A 17,769-nucleotide genomic window follows, 5' to 3' on the forward strand; every position below is an offset into this window, starting at 1 on the left:
TTTATTAGTTTATTATGCAGACTTCTTTCAGCATCATTTCTTATATACCAGCCACAGCCTCACAAAAAAAGCATCTCACACCTAAGAATGTAGCACTATAAGCAGACATGCTATATAACCCTCCCCAGTGCAGCCAGCTTCACAGGTGTTTCACAAGCACCCCTCACACATGCACCTCCAGCTTCTTTGCCACAGGAACAGTTTTAGCTGCCTCACAAAGCTCACGTGAGTGCCCAGCCTGTGCCTTTCCAGCCCCCTTGGCACAGCCAGGGAACAGGGTGCCTCAGAAAGGGCAAGCACTCTTAAGTGGAGCACGGCCAAGACATTTTTCATTAATGCCTTACTCTTCTGCTCTTAGACCCCACATGATCCAGATTTGCATTTTGCTTGCCTCGGGATTTTTTTTTTTTATTTTAAAAAAAGAGCATTGATATGTGCTACAGCAGCTGCAAAATTATAGCCACAACGGAGGCTGTGCAAAGGAGACTGGACTTCAGGGAAAGACAGCATTTTTCATTCAAGTAGCTGATTTAGCAACAGTGATTCCAGTGTTTGCAGCTTTCAGGCTCGCAAGCCCTTCTTCAGGCCCAAATCAGAAGCAAACTTCAAATTAACTGCAGGTTTGGGGTGACTGCTCTGAGCTTAATTTAGCACGTTCAACCAGCCAATTTGAGAGAAGGTTTTGTATTAACTAAACTACAACTTGCTTACAGATACCTGCATCATCCGGCTCATCCAGCTTTTGGCCGCTGTGCCTCCTTAAGCCAGGAGACACAGCTGGCTTGTTGGAGGAATAATCAGAATGGAGTGGGTAAGGGGCGGCCCGCAGAGCGCTGCTGGGCCCCGGGCTCGGGGCGCCGGCTGCCGTGGCACCGCGCCCTGCCCTGCGCAGGCAGGACCCTGCGGGGGTGCTCAGTGGAGCTCGTCTCCTGGTGCAGGGGGGTCCCCCCTAAAACCTGATCTTGCTGGGCCGAAGAGGACAGCTTGTGCTGCGTGCATAAACTAAATGCCGTGACTGGCCGGGCTTGGCCCTGAGGTTCTTCTTATGATTTTGTGCGATTGGATTGCGGTTGATCCGCTTGATCTTTCCTGTAAATTGCTCACAACCTGCTCTTCTGTGCCCTGTTTGCCCCGGAGGTAAGGGTCACCGAGACTCTCCATCTCTGGTAGCCATGCCTGTCAAGAGCTTTGTTACCGATTTGAATGGGAAGGGCCCTTCACGTTTTCTTTATTAGAAGAAAATTTCCCGTAACGATTTAAGAAGGTGATACTTTTAAAGGTAGCAGTGTCACTAGCTAGAGTCCCAATAGTTTAAATATTTATTCCAGAAAGGAAGGGGGTGTGCTAGCTTTTCATAAACAGTTGCAGATTTACTTCTGGATGTGATAACGTAAATATTTGTTTGTCTAAAGACAGCTCCTTAAATGGTTTAAGTACTGAGATTTATTACTTTCTCATGTTCACTAACACTTGATGAAAATCACTTGCCCACCCATAAGCTTTTCACGTTATTCACAATAAATTGATCTGGACTTGTCTGCCTTTCAAATTACTGTAGTTGCCAGTTTTAAGATGAGAGAAGGCCTGATACTAATTTTGGACCCATTGCTTCCTATGCTTGTTTATACCTCTTACTTTAGCTGAAGGAGTGCTTCTCCCTGCTTCCCCCCCAACTTGGACCTACTGTCTTTTACATGTGGCCTCTCTGGAGATGTAGAAGAGATACCAGCTGAAGTAGCTACTCTTTTTTTCTTTTAACTTCCTTCTGCTTAGTAATAAAATAGGTGTAATTCATAGCTGTGCCTTTGGGAATACCATAACTAAAAGACTAGAAAAAACCCCAAAGAGTGCCATGTGATAGAAATACCGGGTTGATGTCCAAAGTGGAAATTGAGCGAGAAATTACTCATTACTGAAGCTTACAGAGAATTGCAATAACCCCACACTGAGCAACAACTTCAAATGCCCTTTTCAGCCCCACAGGGAAAACACCCCTACCTGCATAACCGTGCCGGGGGTGTGTGTGTGTGTGTGGGGGGTGTGTGTGTCAGACTTTACGGTCAGTTCCTTGTTCGACATAAAATGGTATTGTGAATAAATCAATTCCTGTGGATGCTGCTTAACAAAGCCCTCTGGGGTGGCAGCGGACTGAGCTGGGTGCGACGCCCGATAGATACACTCACTTGTGCTGTATTTGTGCAGTGAACAGCAAGGTGTCTGTGTCCATCTCGCAGGTCTGACACAGCCCTCTTCCCCGGGGTGCTTTGTCGGGAAGGTATGGGGCTGTTCTTGTGGCTGTTGGGGCACCCGAGGAGCGACACCTCCAGGGATGGGCAGGCAGGGGGTATATAGGCTGCTGTGCTTAGGGGGCAGCTCCTCCCAGGGTGGGAGGGGGGCCCTGGGGGCTGCCCGGCGGGAAGGGTTCCTGTGGACCATGGCGCCAGGTGCTTTGCTCCCACACGCTGCCTGCAAAGCCCCTGCTGCCAGTGCAGGCAGAAAAGCGCTTTTAATGGGAAGAGCGGCAAAATGACCTCCTTTGGAGGGTGCCGCGCACGACTGAGAGGATGCTGCCGACATCTGTGCTGTCATGGGAAGGAGAAGTGGCACCCACTCTCCCAGAGTAGGTGAGCCCAGACCATCAGCAGCTTCAGCAGTGTGGTCACCCTCGAGGTCACCTCTAGGTGAAGGAGTTGCTGGAGTTGAGCCTGCAATCAGGTGTGCATCTCGGGCGTTGGGGACAGATAGCATTCGGGCTTCTGGCATGGTGGTACCGCTGCTGGGGCTGCAGAGGGAAGGGGCGTTCTCAAGCCAAGAGCAAGCAGCCAGAAAGGAACGGCTCCTCTTGGCAGCAGTGGTGGCTGGTGGCGGTTGTGTTTGTGAATCTATTACCTAATTATATACCTCTTCAAAGCTATAAATACAAGAAATGTTTTATTAGAAAGTTGGCAATTAGTTCCATGCGTATTAAATATTATCCCAGATTTTATTGCCCTGTTTAAAGTTACAGTTCCTTATATTGTGTCTGGTTGTAGGCTTTTACAGAAATGTTACCTTCACATTCATTTCTCTGTTTTTTTACTAATTCCTTTATAATAACCTGCAATTGAGGTTTTACTGCATAATAGCTCAAATGGGTGTAAACTAACCATGGAGCATTTACTAATTCTCCCATTTTGGTTTAACTCTTGGAAGGCTCTGCCACTCCTTGGTGTGGTTTTGGTGCTGCTTGGAGGCATGTCTGAACTGCATGGCAGAGTGTGGTGCAGGGGGTGGCTCTCCTGCCCAGGGTGACCTGTCCCAGTGCAGAGATACTCTTTGTCTCTGTGGGCTGTGACTGAACGGTCATGTAGGGCTGACTTACCCAGGAGCTGTGCTGAACAAACACAGTTGCTCCAGAGCTCTTGTGGCAATCAATTTTTCCCTTGGGGAGGAGGGAACCCACACAGTGGTAAAAAGCAAACATGCTTATATCTGTCCCCCTTTTTATGTTGGATTTGTTTTTTAAAGCACCTAGCAGAAACAGGTGCTGATAATGATGATCACTTTTGGAAGCTGTGGTAATATGTTCCCTGAGTTTTATGTCACAAAGTGGTTACTCTCTTTGTAGCAACTTTCTGTATTCATTAAGTATTCCCTCTTCACGTGAAAGAATATGTTTCTATGTATTTAAACATCAGTTTTGTTGGTAGAAAAGCAGGTTGTTTCTCTTGCCTTTGGTCTCTGAGTTGGGTGTGACTGCTTGTATGTCTAAAGTAGGCAAAAAAGAAATGTCTTGCCATGGCACATACCTCTTTTCCATTTCACCCTATTTCTAGATGCTCCCGTGAGCTCCGTGGCTCTCCGGAAATCCGGGGATTATGTCATCACCCTGGGAACTAGGTTTGCTGCTTTGAAGTGGAAAGAGCAGTTGGTAACCACCATTACTCAGGTGGACAAGGATAAACCTAACAACCGATTCAACGATGGGAAAGTGGATCCTGCAGGGAGGTATTTTGCAGGTATGCTGCAGGCGGTTCCTCCCTTCTGCTGCTCCATTAGGTTTTGGTGATGAGATACACTGATCGCTTGTAGATGCAGCAAGTGTTCATAGTTAAATGATTGATACTTTTTTTTTGTTGCCTTCAAGCAGAGTTTAATCCTATTTACAAATCACGTTTGTATCACTTGGACACCATATTATCGGAACTATTCTTTTAAAAAGAGGCCCACTGTTCAGAGCCTGCCTAGTTACTCCCCGTTGGCATGCTTGTTCTGAATAATGGCAGAGTGCCAATAGAAAATACTAGACAAGTGAGAAATTTATGATATTGTGGGGTTTGTTATTTATAAATCAGAATTTATAGATGGTATTTCTAAAAAACAATGTGACTATTCAGCGTGGAGAAGGCTCAGGGGGATCTTATCCATGTGTATAAGTACCTGATGGGGGGTGAGTAAAGAAGATGGAGCCAGGCTCTGCTCAGTGGTGCCCAGTGACAGGACCACAGGCAATGGGCACAAACTGAAATTCAGGAAATTCTGTTTAAATGTAAGAAAACTCTTACTGAGGATGATCAAACAGTGGAGCAGGTTGTCCAGAGAGGCTGTGGAGTCTCTGTCTGTGGAGATCTTCAAGACATGATGCTGCCCTGAGCAGCCTGCAGTGGCTGATGCTGCTCTGTACAGGGGGTGGGCCTGAATGATCTCCAGAAGTGCCTTCCAGCCTCAGCTGTCCTGTGATCCTGTCTGCCTGGTTTTTAAAACACCATTCTGTGCATCTGCCCTGTAGTTGGGTCCCAAGGCTTACCTTAACTTGCTTTTTTTAATCAGCCTCTCAAGAGCCAGTCTCAGCTGCCAACTTCAAGCCACAAAGATGAGATTTGTTTTTGAAGAGGCTTTAGCAAGACTTAGTCTGAGGGAGGAGGAATTTTTTTTTTTCCAGTCTGTCTGCTATAATGATGTTAAGATTTGTGGGAAGTTAAATGCTGACTAGACCTTTCTTAATATTTGAATGACTGAATAAAACATTTTGCAGAAATCATGCTGCACACCATTTCTGCCACAGTTCAACAAAAAAAACCCAAAGGCTGTGTTTTGTCGTTTTTGGCTAAAAGCAAGTACTTTTGAAAATCTACCTTTCTCATTTGCTTTTAACCCAGTTTCTTCCCCAAATTTCTGAAGTCCCCACATTGCTCCTGACTACATTGGCAGTGTGGTCATCATTGTAGTGAGAGGCTGCCACCAAACATGGGTGAAGGCCCATTCACCCTGAACCTGCTTTTTCCTCTTTGTCTCTGCACAGGTACGATGGCTGAGGAGATTCGACCTGCTGTGCTGGAAAGACACCAGGGCTCTCTGTATACGCTCTTCTCCGACCTCTCAGTGGTGAAGCACTTTGATCAGGTGGACATTTCTAATGGGCTGGACTGGTCGCTGGATCACAGAATCTTCTTTTACATTGACAGCTTATCCTACTCAGTGGATGCCTTTGATTATGACCTTCAAACTGGAAAAATTGGTATGAATTGTTGTATTCTAAAATAATTGTTTGTACCTAGAGATTGTGATGTTTGTTTCTGTTCAGGTTATTATGCAGAGGTGATCAGTGCTTTGGGAGCTCTTCTTCAGAAACCTCTTTAGAACAAAGCAACAGAAGCCATATTAACATTCATCTGTGCCTTTGTAGGTTCCTAGCTCAAACTAGTCAGGGGCTGTTGGTAATATTATAGAGTATTTAAATTGTGTGGCAGAGGTTCAGTAATAATCTGGACTACTGTTACTAAAGGCATATCTGATCTTTCCGTGTAAAAAGGGCAAAGTGTTTCTTGTATGGCTAGATTTCTGTAGCTGTGTTTTTATTATTGACATCATAGGCAAAGTAACAGAAAAGCTTGTAGTCTTGTGCAAAACCTCTGGTAGCTTCTAGTTTCCCTCCCCTCCGCCCCATTTTGTTTTTTAAAATATAAGCTCTTAGGTGAAGATTCTGCAGACAGACCTAAGCAACAACAGAGAGCAGTTACTCAAAACTTCTTCCTCCATTTATTTAAAACAAAACAAAACAACCCCTTAAGGGCTTCTACAAGCTTGGGCAAAGGAAAAATTCCAGTGACTTGGACTAATATTTTGCTTTTGAGTACATGGACTGCAGTATTTTGCTTTAAAAGAATCCAATCAGTTTGACAGTTTTAAAATCACAGTTTTAAAACTGTGAATTTAAAGTCATTCTAGGTGTAGCATCTTGTACCGATGTCTCCCTGCTGTGGCTTACAATTGAATTTTTCTTTAGGAAATAGGGTGGTTCTCCTCTCTCTCACCCATGCTCACTCTCTTTCTGTGGGCAATTTGACAATCCCCAGGAGCACAAAGGAAACTCATTAAAAATATTGCTACATATGAGAAACATTGAAGTTGTCGGAACATAAAATAAACAATGTTGGAAAGTCGGTTTTAATTTTCTTTAATAACAGTGGATAAAAGTTCAGAAAGAGTTTTTCATTTTTAGGTTGACAGTATGCCTTTGAAGTTGATGCTTTTCGTAACTCTGTGTTTATATAAACTCTCGGTTTATATATCTGAAGGTCAGTTTTGTGTTGGAACAGCGATTATTGGCACGTTCCAGCAATCTGTTTGAAAAGTCTCCAGTTCTCTCAGTGGAAGCGACCCATACTTGAAATGATCCAAACTGCTTTTAGAACAAGTAATTAATTTTCTGAATATATATAACATTAATTTATTCAGTTATTTATTTAATATTGTAAATAGGGAGAATGAGCAGTACAGTAGAAAAGAACACCAGAAAAAAAGATTATACTTCCAATGGATAGAAACTGATCCACAGGATTTCATGCTGAGAAACAACTTCTCAGGAAACAAACAGGGCAGCAGACACAATCCATTTCTTTCATATGAAAAATCTCAGGACTTTAACACAGCTTTTGAAAATAATAGTACAAATAATTCTGCTGGGCTGTGACTGATAAAAATTTTAACAACTGTCTCACTCAGTTTTGTTGTGGTTTTTCTACCCTGCAGGCAACCGTAGGAGTATATACAAACTGGAAAAAGACGAAAGCATTCCTGATGGGATGTGTATTGATACAGAAGGCAAACTATGGGTAGCTTGTTACGATGGTGGGAGAGTGATTCGTCTTGACCCTGAGACAGGTGAGTCCTCGCAAAGGGTAGACTGGAATTCTGTTTAAAAAAAAAGGAAAATGCAAAAAAAAAGCAAAGAAGGAGAGGTGGGTTTTTTCCCCTCACAGAAATTGTATATGTGCTCCTTTTAAAACACTATTTTTTTTAAACAATTATATGTCCCTGCTCTCAGAAGTTAGCTTTGTAGATGTCTCCTTTGTTCCCAGCCTCTGTTGTGTTGGAAAAGGTAAAGTTGCTGAGGAGATTACCATTATGCTTGTGAATTGTTTGAGTTAGCCTCCACTTGCATCCTCCAAACTTAAGATTAGTGTTTACCTCATTGATGAATGATGTGGAAGAAAATTAATAAGCCACAAAACAGCAAGGATGACTTAAGCTATTTTTTTGTCTTCTTTCTTCAGCATAGTGTATTATTTTGGGCAGCTTACTGAGGTTAATACAAGTCCCACATGACACGCCAGCAACGTTTTTTTATTGTTGAATATTACTTACATGATAAATTTTGCAATTGAAATAATAAAAAATATTTAATGAATTCCACAGCGTTTTATCATTCCCACAGTAATGTCTTGGGTGTGCCCATTATGTGAGCCAATGTTGTTCATTGCTACTCTCATTTGGACTTTGGTGGTCTGCCAAGCATGGTTTAGTATGTCTAAAAAACACATGTAGAGCACTTCAGGGAGACTGAACCACACTGTCTGCAAGGGGCCAGTAGATGAGAATGGGAACATGACTTTGACAAATCCCAGACAGCATAGTCTGTATAATGCAGCATAGGAGCAACTACGCTGGGTTGCATCTGGGGTCCCTTGAACCCAAGTCCAGCCCTAGCAGAAGTCTTGGGGTTTTGTGGAGCTGCAGATCCAGGCATGCCAGTGTCCTTTGACGCGTGCAGTGCACAGCAGACCCTGTCACACGCGTACACCAGGCAAATCAGGCTGCAGCCTCTCTTCTGATTCCACTGGAACCTCCTACTTGAGGCTCAGGCTGTGCTTTGCCCCTCATTTTTTGATTTGTACCCATCCAAGGTCTTGCAAACCTGCAGGATTTCCTCCTGTCCTGCAGAGTCTGCACCCCAGCCCTAGGGGGAGGAACCTCCAGCTGGGAGATCGCAGCAGCTCTGAGACCTGTTCCTAGTCCTACATCCTCCTCCTTTGGTGGGCAGAGCACCCCTTGGTGACCTTTTCTAGCCCCTTGAATACTCTTCTGGAGCAGTGGACTCTACTGTTTTTCCTCTCTGGTTTACTCTTTATACCCTTTTCCTCCCTGGCCTTCACTACCTTATTTTTTTCACTTGTTTTCCCTTTCCTCCTCCCTTTTGGAGGTGTTTTCTTAAGGGAAAGCTAAACAGAACAGTGTCCATAAGCAGATGTGTGGGGAGACTAAGAATATCAGCAGCAGAGTATGTCCCCCTAATGCACTCTGACTTTAACACTGCTCAGATCAAGGTCTTTTAGAGCTGAATGTGATTTTGATGTAGGTGCCGGTGGATTTCTCTTCTGTGAACCTGTTTGTCCCCCCTCACCCATATGAAATTCCCAGCACCCCAGCAGCAAGAAGTTTCACAGGTTAAGTGTCCATGTCAAAAAGAGCCACCCTCTTTGTGAATATCTCATGATTATTTTCCCTCTCTGCACTCTCATTTTATAATAATATCTAAAATCTGCAATTTGCTGAATTCTGAGTAAATTGTAACTATTCAGGGAGATAACTGAGACAAGTTTGCAAAGAGCTCCATGAAAGCCTCTCTTTTAATGCACAGTAGCTGTTAAGTGTGGCTTGAATGACTGTCAGCCAGTTGCAGATACATCCAGTGATGCAGAGCTCATCTAAAGCACCCGAGGGATTTTCAGGTTTCACTGATAGCAAAACTTGGACCATGTTTTGGAGAGGAAAACTTTTTTGTTTGGCATCCTTTCTAAGTGAATGTTTTGCCTGTTCAGGGTGAAGTGGCTTTTCAGGTCTAGGCGGCTTTAGCCTAGATAAGCTGCTGCCTTTAGATTCAGGATGTACTACAGGGGAAGGCTGTGATGACTGATCCCACTGGGTTTGCAAAGGACTCGAAAGGGATGTCTAACTTGCCAAGTCTCGTCATACCTTCCAGTCACTTAGTGACCTGCTAGTTTTATGCAATTGTGTCGTTTAATTAGGAATTAAATATTTTACATTTCTTCCTAATGAATGTATTTTTATATCCTTTGATTCTATAGGGTCTAAAAGATTTGCTAAGTTTCTCTCTTCTGTAGATACCAAGCACAGATGAATACTTCAGGTAGATTTTAGAGCATCCAGGTGCAGATTTTCTTGCATTTCCAGGATTGTAAATAATATCTTCCATGTTATTTGTTGAGATCACTCTCCAAGTACCATCAGGGACTCTCCCCTCGTCTTTGGGGCTTATGCCTGTTTTTCCCTTTGAATGGCCTTTTCACTCATTTCTCCCAGACTTGATGTCAGTCTGGAGCATTTTATAAGCCACCATGTAACCCATGTAGCTCTGTAATACTTCTACTGGCAGCTGACTGAATAACCACAAAGTGTTGCTGGAGCAAGTTGGCAGGAACACCATCTTGGGGACTTGTATTGGTCCTTGTCACTCCCAGGCAACAGAAACGATTTCTTCTCTCCCAGTTTTGTAGATATTTTGAAAAATCCGCTCTTCTCAGGGAAAAAATGATTAACCAGACATGCAAATAACCTCTGACTATTTAAACACTGTTACAATGGTTTTGATTTTTATTTTTTTCGCTTTAATTTTTCCTTTGGCCGTTGTGGGTCAAAAAGTGTGCCAAATAAGCTTATTATAGAGCATCAGGAATCCCAGAGTGCTCACACTTTCCAGGCTATTACATCCAAGAGACTCTTTCACCACTGCTCACTTGCTATTTTATTTCTTCCGGGATTAAAATAGAGTTTAAAAGTATCCAGCCCTTGTCTCAGGGTTGTCTGTGAATCAAAGATGATTCCACTCATCCCTCTTAGTCCTGTATTCTGGATGTAATGGTTACATCCATACTAGCAAGTAAAATGAATCAGGCAGTGTCCTTTAGTCCCGTACCAAATGGCATATCATAGAGTATTTTGTACAGCCAGGCTGTCTTCCCACGCCAAAACAGCACTCAGACTGTCTCTGGGGAGAAGCGTACGCAACTAGGTGGGCCAAAATTGTGCCAGGACTCCACCGACGGCTTAATAATGTGACCCTGCTCTTAGCTGCGCTTACGACCCACTTAGTGTTGTGGTACAGGTGAAGCTCTTCAGTCTGTGTTTTTGTCAGTTCTTTTCAGTCCTGCTAACATCATTGCAAGGGACCAAGGCACAGCTTGTTGGATGAGGCAAAAGGTTTTAAAGACAGGTGCTTGCTTTGATAAACACCTCATGAGAAATGGTGCCGCACTGTGAAGTTGACCAGAAACTTCTTCTGGGTGTTAAGTGGGCCAAACTTCCCTCTTTTTCTTTCTCCTTGTGGGGTTCCCAACATCAAAGTTGCTCTCTTGCTATTTCAACATGTCGCTAAACAGTTACTGTTTGGGGCCCAAGCCCTTACACATGCAGTAGCAGTGCTAGAGAAATTACATGTTTTGTAAGGAGTTTCATGTGCTGTAGCGTATTTCCAGAAAGAGAAATTCAGTTGTAGGTAAGTAAAATAGGCATGATGGGTATAAGCTCTTATTGCCTAGAATTAGGAGGCATTTAAAAAAAATCTGCTGTAAGGTGTCTCGACAGCCTTCTAGTTAAGGCTGGAGGCAATCTGTTCACTGCTGTCATTAGGATGATAGGTATTTGTTGGTATAATAAATGCATAATATTATTTATGGTAGCACTAGTTTCTTGTAAACTTCAGACATGTCCCATGATCTCTATTTTATGCAAACTTGATTTGAAATGCTATTGAAATTCAGGAAAAACTTCTAGGAATTAATATTCCTTAACTGCAGGCAGTGGAGGTGTAGCACGAGGTCTGCTTGCTTCAGGCTTCCTTTGTAGTTAAAAGCAGAAAAGTCAGCAGGCCAAGGGTGTGATTCATGTGACCTGTTTTAGGGAGGAATTATATCCCATTTCCATTGGCTGCATGGGCAGCCTAGATTCTGAACTCAGATACAGATGTAGGTGCTATGGATGTTAGCATTTAATTAGAGGACAGGCTGGGATTGGGGGTGGGATTTCTTAGTGATAACTGAGACTGAAACTTGTCAAATTATACATCGTCAACAATGCAGTTCACAGAAGTCTGTTTTTTCCCTGTCACGGTGCTCATCAGTATGCTGAAACTCAGTGTTGGACCTCCCCCTGCCCTGGTACCTGCTTTTGTGGAACGCCTGGCTCCATGCTGGTTATTCGCAATAATTTGTTTAAATTTCTTGTCTTAAGTAGACAAACAGGAAATGGCATGCATATTTTTCTCTTCAGGAAAAAGACTCCAGACTGTGAAACTTCCTGTTGACAAGACAACTTCCTGCTGTTTTGGAGGAAAAGATTATTCAGAAATGTATGTGACTTCTGCCAGTGATGGGATGGATAAAGAGTGGCTTTCACGGCAGCCGCAGGCTGGCGGGATTTTCAAGGTGAATGATCTTTTTTCCTGTCGCCTTAGAAGGCCATTTTTCCCTCCTGCATTTTTCAGGTAGCAAACCTGTGAGTGGTGGGAAGCAGGAAGAGGGTGGTTGTAGGAACATCAGTCATATATGTTAAGTTACTGTATGCATTTTTGGTTCCTGTTGCAAAAGAAGAAAGCTAAATAGAGATTTCAGAATACTTCCGAGTTTGAAATTTTTGACAATGCTGATACTGTAAATTTTCTATGCCATCGTCTCTGTCTACTTGCCCCCTCCCAGCACAGTTTGAGTTTTTTATTTATTATGGAAAGAATGTGTAAATACTTCTGTGTCTTGATCAATGGTGGATAAAAGGATCTGCTTTTATTTACTTTCTAGTTAGTTATAAGTAGCTTATCTCTTTAAAAATTTGTCACCTTGGCATATGTTTTAAAGCCCTGCTCTTCCATATGTGTGCATACCAAAGGTTACATTGTGAACTGCAGAATTAAGGCTTAAGTATTATCTGAAAAGAGGCTTTTGGAGAATGGACTCTGGCCTGCGATTACTCAGCTTTAGAGAAAGAGCATAGGTTGAAGTTCCCGGCTGTGATGAGCTCCTGTGTGCAAAATGTAGTAGGATGTCAAGTCGGAGGACACAATCCTTTCCTAAATTAAAGCATGTGTCTAGCTGTGAAAGAAAATCAAGTGTCTGACAGTGGTGAATGGTTGAACTAATCTCTTTTTTTTTTCTCTCTGTTTCAATAGATAACAGGGCTAGGGGTGAAAGGAGTCCCACCGTATCCATTTGCAGGTTGAATATACACTTCAGAATGGATTAGAGAGGACTGACATAAGCAAGACAAGTTGGAAGGTCTTATTTTGGTGTTCAACATCTTTGTTTTGAAACTGTAACACAATTATAATACCTCATCAGGAAAGGATGAAAACCTACTGAAATACATGGAATATTTTAAAACTGATCTCTATTTTTCCCCTTTGAACTCTATTACATTAAATATCTGATGGTGCTTTTTCTGTTATGCTAAAAGGATTCTCACCTGAATAAACTGCTGAATATTGTAACTTTCTTTTATGATTAAATAACATTTTAATATATTTTCTTTTATTGTTTATTCTCCCATCTCATTTGCATCTTATGCTGTATTGGTTTATTGATTAAACTACTTGTACTGTCGCTTTTACACATTTTCAGAGTTTCTCATAAAACAGCCATTTGTGGTCTTACTGCTGCTTTAACTGGAACTTCATTTGTCCCATGGTGTTCTCAACAACTGAAACATTAATACCTATTCCTGTGCATCTGCAGCTTAATTTTACATTACATTTTTAAGGCTGAGGCAGTGGTTGTGCTTAAATAAACTCTGATCAGAAGGAGCTGATCATCATCTCTCTCCAGTGCATGTCACTGTGTTGCTCATTTTGTTGAATATAAACCTCAAACTTCTGGGATCAATAACCATATCTTTGTCCATCCGCTGAAGATCTTAGCCTGTTCTGGGGAGATCCATGATGACAGGAGAGTGCCAGGTGTTCTTGGCCATTTGTGTTTAATAGAAAACACCCATTCACATGTACCTTCTGCTGAACCAAACTCCTCTGGAGCAGCCAGAGAGGTGAGGGGCCCACGTGCCCAAATCGCCACTGCTTCCTTCTACCCGTGTGCAGGAAAAGGAAGTTTTATTGTAATTTCTTCAAAGCTCCTGTTGTAAATGGCAAGCTTACTCACTGGATTGCCTTTTTGCTGGTAACTTCAGGTCTCATATGTGCCAAAAGAACTGTGATGTAGCTCAGTTGGTTTTTAAACTGTAGATTTTGCTCTTGGCATGTTCCATGTTCCCTCCATGTTCCCTTCACCTGGAGGTGGAATAGCTGTCCATGCCTGCCCTGCTGTGTGAGGGTAACTCACTGACTGCCAAGGGAGCCTGTGGCTCTGCATTTTCTCTCCAGGTAGCCCCAAGAATCAGTACATCATCGTTTTCCAGTGTTTCTGCAGGCCTGTTGGTGTTAGTTTCTCTGCTGGATCCACTTGTGTCTGCTATGCCCTCCAAGTGTGCGGTGAGCGACCCAGCTGCCTAGCCCCTGGATCACAGCGAGGCCTCGGTGCTGCTTGGAACCAAGGATTCAAAGATGACTTTGTGCAAGTCACTGTTTTCCCTTTTTAAAGCATGCAGGGTTATCTCTTGGCAGCTGGAAAAACAGGAGGTTTAAGCAGCCCCACTTCAGGGCAGAAGATGTGCGTGAGGTGGTGAAGGAAGGTGGGCCTTTTGAGTGTCCACCATTCTTCATTTACTTTGTGCTACAAGGTAATCTCAAAGCAGGGTAGAGGGAAAGTTCATAAGCTGAGGGAGATGATCAATGTGGTAAATTCAGGGCTATGATCTCACTGAAGTCATGAACCTGGTGATAACTGCATCTCGGGAACTGTGCTGTAGGGCTGCTGTGGTTGATTGCTAATGGATGTTCAGAGATGCAGCAGGAGATAAGTAGGCATAAACACAAGAGTCCCTCTACCATCGCTATCACGTTGCAGAGGTTGCTGCACCATGAGGTTTTGTACCTGCGCTCACCCTCACTCCACCATGATGGCAGTAGGGTAATTGCCATCACAGGGCACCTGCCAATTCTCTTTTTTTGTTGTTGCTGTGCTAGAAACAGCAACAGCTGGTAGAGTCATGACAGATCTAGTCAAAGAGTAGTTCACAGCTGGCCAAGAGGCACCCAGGAGACACAGGGGGTCATGGCTGCTGGAGCCCCTCGTCTTCTGTGCTGCGTGTGGGTGGCCCTGGGCAGACCACTAGGGCACACGTGTCTTTGGGCTTGTGAGCGTGGGAGCAGGAGCAGGTAAAAAAAGCTGCAGACAGTTTGCAAATAAATGCCACCTCCTCCTTCTGTAAGATCAGCTGCTGGGCTTTGCTATGCTGGTTTCTTGGGCATCACATGATCAGGAAGAGCAAACTCTGCCAGGAGAGTTGTATTTTTAATATTACCAAAATGCCCTCTCCGCAGCCTCCAGCGCAGAGGCCGTAGCTGCTTCCCGCGCCCCAGCCCTGAGGAGCCCAAACAGGCACTGCTGGTGTATTTTGACTCGAGTCCCATGATGGAGTGCTGGATCCAGCAAACTGGAGCTGAGCGATTGCTGGTTCCCTCAATTAGGAAGGCTTCCTGACTTTTGTTTAATCCCTTGCTTATTAATGGCACTCACCTCTTTGATCAAAGACTTGCACTGATTTCAATTAGGGTTGAGCAAGAACATAGTGACAGGTAAGCTGTATCAGGAGGAGCAGCTGCTGTGCCCTGAAGGGTTTCTTCACCCTCGTGACCAAAATCTATAGTCACAGGTGAAGCGTATTTATTCGCAACCAAGCTGGAGAAAACTCAAGTAATCCCTTTGCTGGCAAAATAGCTCTGCCAAAATATAAAAGCAGGCGGCACTGATTGCCTGTGGAGCTCCCATTCTTCCCATCTCAAGCACTGGGGAGGGACCAGGCCCTTCCTACAAAAGGGTGAAGCCACGAGAAGATAAGCCTCGGCTTCACTTTTGGACAAGGCTGTAGAGTGGGATATCACTGGGGTGAGTAGCTACACCTGTGCTTGTCTGGGGTTTTTAATAACTGTGTCTTCATTAGCTCTAACCACACCTGTTGTTGTCTCCAAGAGGGAGACATCTGCAGAAGATGACTCTGTCTAGGTGAAGAATGACTTTAAGAGATTGGGACAATCAAATTATATGCAAAGTTAAGTTTCTAGAGTAATGGAAGTTGGGGTGGACTCTCAAGGGGAATAAGTGACACAAGTGTAATTTAGGGAGTTAAGGAAAAAAAAAAAGCAGGGTGTGATGGATTTACTAAATATTTGCGAAGGTACAGTAACAAACTCAGAGCTATTGTCTGAGCACATGCCTGTAGGTAACAGAAGACAAATACAATTATTTAAATACCACATTAGTATAGGTGGTGTGCTAATACCTTGATACGCTCTCCCAACTACACTATGTCAATAAAAACTAGTGACTATAAAAAGAAGCAGTAGGAGTTGCATCAGAGGAGACACAAGCAGTGGGAAAGGGAGAGAGGAAGCCACCCCAGAAGGAGACGCTGTGGTGGGGCGTCAGCCAGAGGTACAGGGGCATGTGGCCACCTTTGGCCAACTTTACTATAAACTTTTGCCTTGCAACCTAGCAACATTAGAAAGAACTGAAGTGCATGGTGGGGGCAGTCTCTTTATGTCGTGGAAATAAAGAATAGCTGTCTTGGCTAGGAACAAATCCGTGTACCTGCAGCTGCAGCGTTGCACCATTTGTCCACAGCATCCACAAAGCCTTTGAGATGTCTCTCCCAAAGCAACTGACCTCTGGAAAGGTAAACGTGGGGAATGTTGAAATGGAGTGCAGAGGATGAGAAATACAGTACTTGTGCTGGTAGTCTAGAAGTCAATGGCATAAGAATAAGAGGTGCTGCAAAACACGATGGGGGCATCCCCAGAGCATTTACAGCCACCCAAGTAAATGTGAGAGACGTGCTCTGGTAGTGTTGTCACAACTGCTGTCCTGCCTAGCACCACTGATGATCCAGCATCCAAGCTGCTTGCCAGGAAAGCAACACATGCTTCTTTTTTTTTTTTTTTTTTTTTTTTTTTTTTTCAGTTGTGGGGAGTTGTGAATGCTTCATCCCTCTGTGTGACTTGATTTTGTTTTGCCACAGCCTGTGGTGGGGAAGTCAGTCGAGTCACCAGAAGAAAAGAACTGAATGGGAAATGTGGTTTTCTCCATCAAAATTCCTTTAGAAAAAATGCTTTGGGAAATATTTTGCAGAGAAAAGGTTACCTTTTTAAATTTTTTCTGCAGTTGAGAATCAGTTGCTTTTCTTTTTAAATGAAAGCAGTTATAATTATCCTAAACCAGAATTTTTCTTTTGAATATTTCTTCCAGCTGAAAATGCTGTGGAAAAAAAAAAGCATATTGTTCTACATGAACCTCCTTCCAAAGTTATCATTTAGGTTAAAAGACAGAAAGTGGAGAGTAATGTGAAAAATGTTGTAAGAGCGAGCAGAGACAGAAGGTTCGTGCTGAAATTAGATGGAGCTGGTGGCTCAGGCTGGAAGGCCAAGGAAGGCTGAGAAGGGTCCTCAAGGCACCCTTGTAACTTTGCTTGTAATACAGTGACCTTGGTGGGAGTTTGACTTGGAAATATTACTGTCTTTTTCACTAGAAATGTTTGAATTTGTCTCTGGCTTAGGGCTGTAATTTTTTAATATCCAAATTTGGATTGATGGTGACTATGACAAGATAATACTAGGTCTATCTTGGCTATTTGCTTATTTGGGAAAAATGTTCATTCCATGACTCATTCGAACATAAAATTAAAATGTTCATTGAAGTCTTGCATGAGTAAAGAAATGCATTGCCCTTGCATGCTGGTTTGTGGCTGATTCCTCCCAGGTGGCTTCTATCCTCACTGAGTGGTGGTGGGGGCAAGTGACTGCCAGGATCAGCCTGCCTCCTGCCTCCCCACCTTGCTGCAGCGGGCAGGACCTGGAGAGGTGCCCTGTCACCAAAACACTGGTGGTGGCTCTTGCTTGTTGCCCTGCTTGGACTCTGTCCCCACAGCAAGCCTGTTCTTGTCCCCACCTTGCCAGACCAGCCACCAGAAGGGACCTACAAGTCACCTACCTCTGCTGAGTGGGGCTGGGCAGGAGAAGGCGCTCAGCATCTTCCACCTTCACCTCCCATGGACGAAGAAATGGCAAATGCTAAAGAAGGAAAAAAAAACATAGAAGTCTCAAAAGCCAAGCAAGATACTGCCATCCTGCAGCATCTGTGGCAGTCGCAGAGGCTCCCCGGCCAAAGGCCTTCCCCAGGTGTGCTGTGGGCAGCAGCTTGAAGCTCTCTGCTGAGGCAGGGATTAGGGCTTTGCATATTCCAGGTGAGGACCACTTCAAGGAGAGCAGGTGACTTTGCACACAAGCAGATTGTGGCACAGAAGGGAGTAGGACCCAAGTCATAATGATGCTAATATGCCTTAATCACAATATATTTTTCCTTATCGTTCAAAGTGACTTGTACTACAACACCCTCC

General features: G+C 43.7%; 1 protein-coding gene across 1 annotated transcript; it reads left to right on the forward strand.

The window, feature by feature from the left end:
- The first annotated feature begins 2,434 nt into the window (after positions 1–2,434).
- On the forward strand, positions 2,435–12,850 carry LOC113478664 (regucalcin). The gene is made up of 6 exons (XM_026846019.1): positions 2,435–2,444; positions 3,816–3,998; positions 5,282–5,497; positions 7,012–7,143; positions 11,548–11,702; positions 12,440–12,850. The coding sequence occupies exons 1-6, from the start codon at positions 2,435–2,437 to the stop codon at positions 12,488–12,490; spliced, it is 747 nt and encodes a 248-aa protein (XP_026701820.1). The 3' UTR covers positions 12,491–12,850.
- The last annotated feature ends 4,919 nt before the right edge of the window (positions 12,851–17,769 follow it).

Source organism: Athene cunicularia (genome assembly GCF_003259725.1).
Source record: "Athene cunicularia isolate RWA chromosome 1 unlocalized genomic scaffold, athCun1 chr1_part1, whole genome shotgun sequence".
NCBI lineage: Eukaryota > Metazoa > Chordata > Aves > Strigiformes > Strigidae > Athene > Athene cunicularia.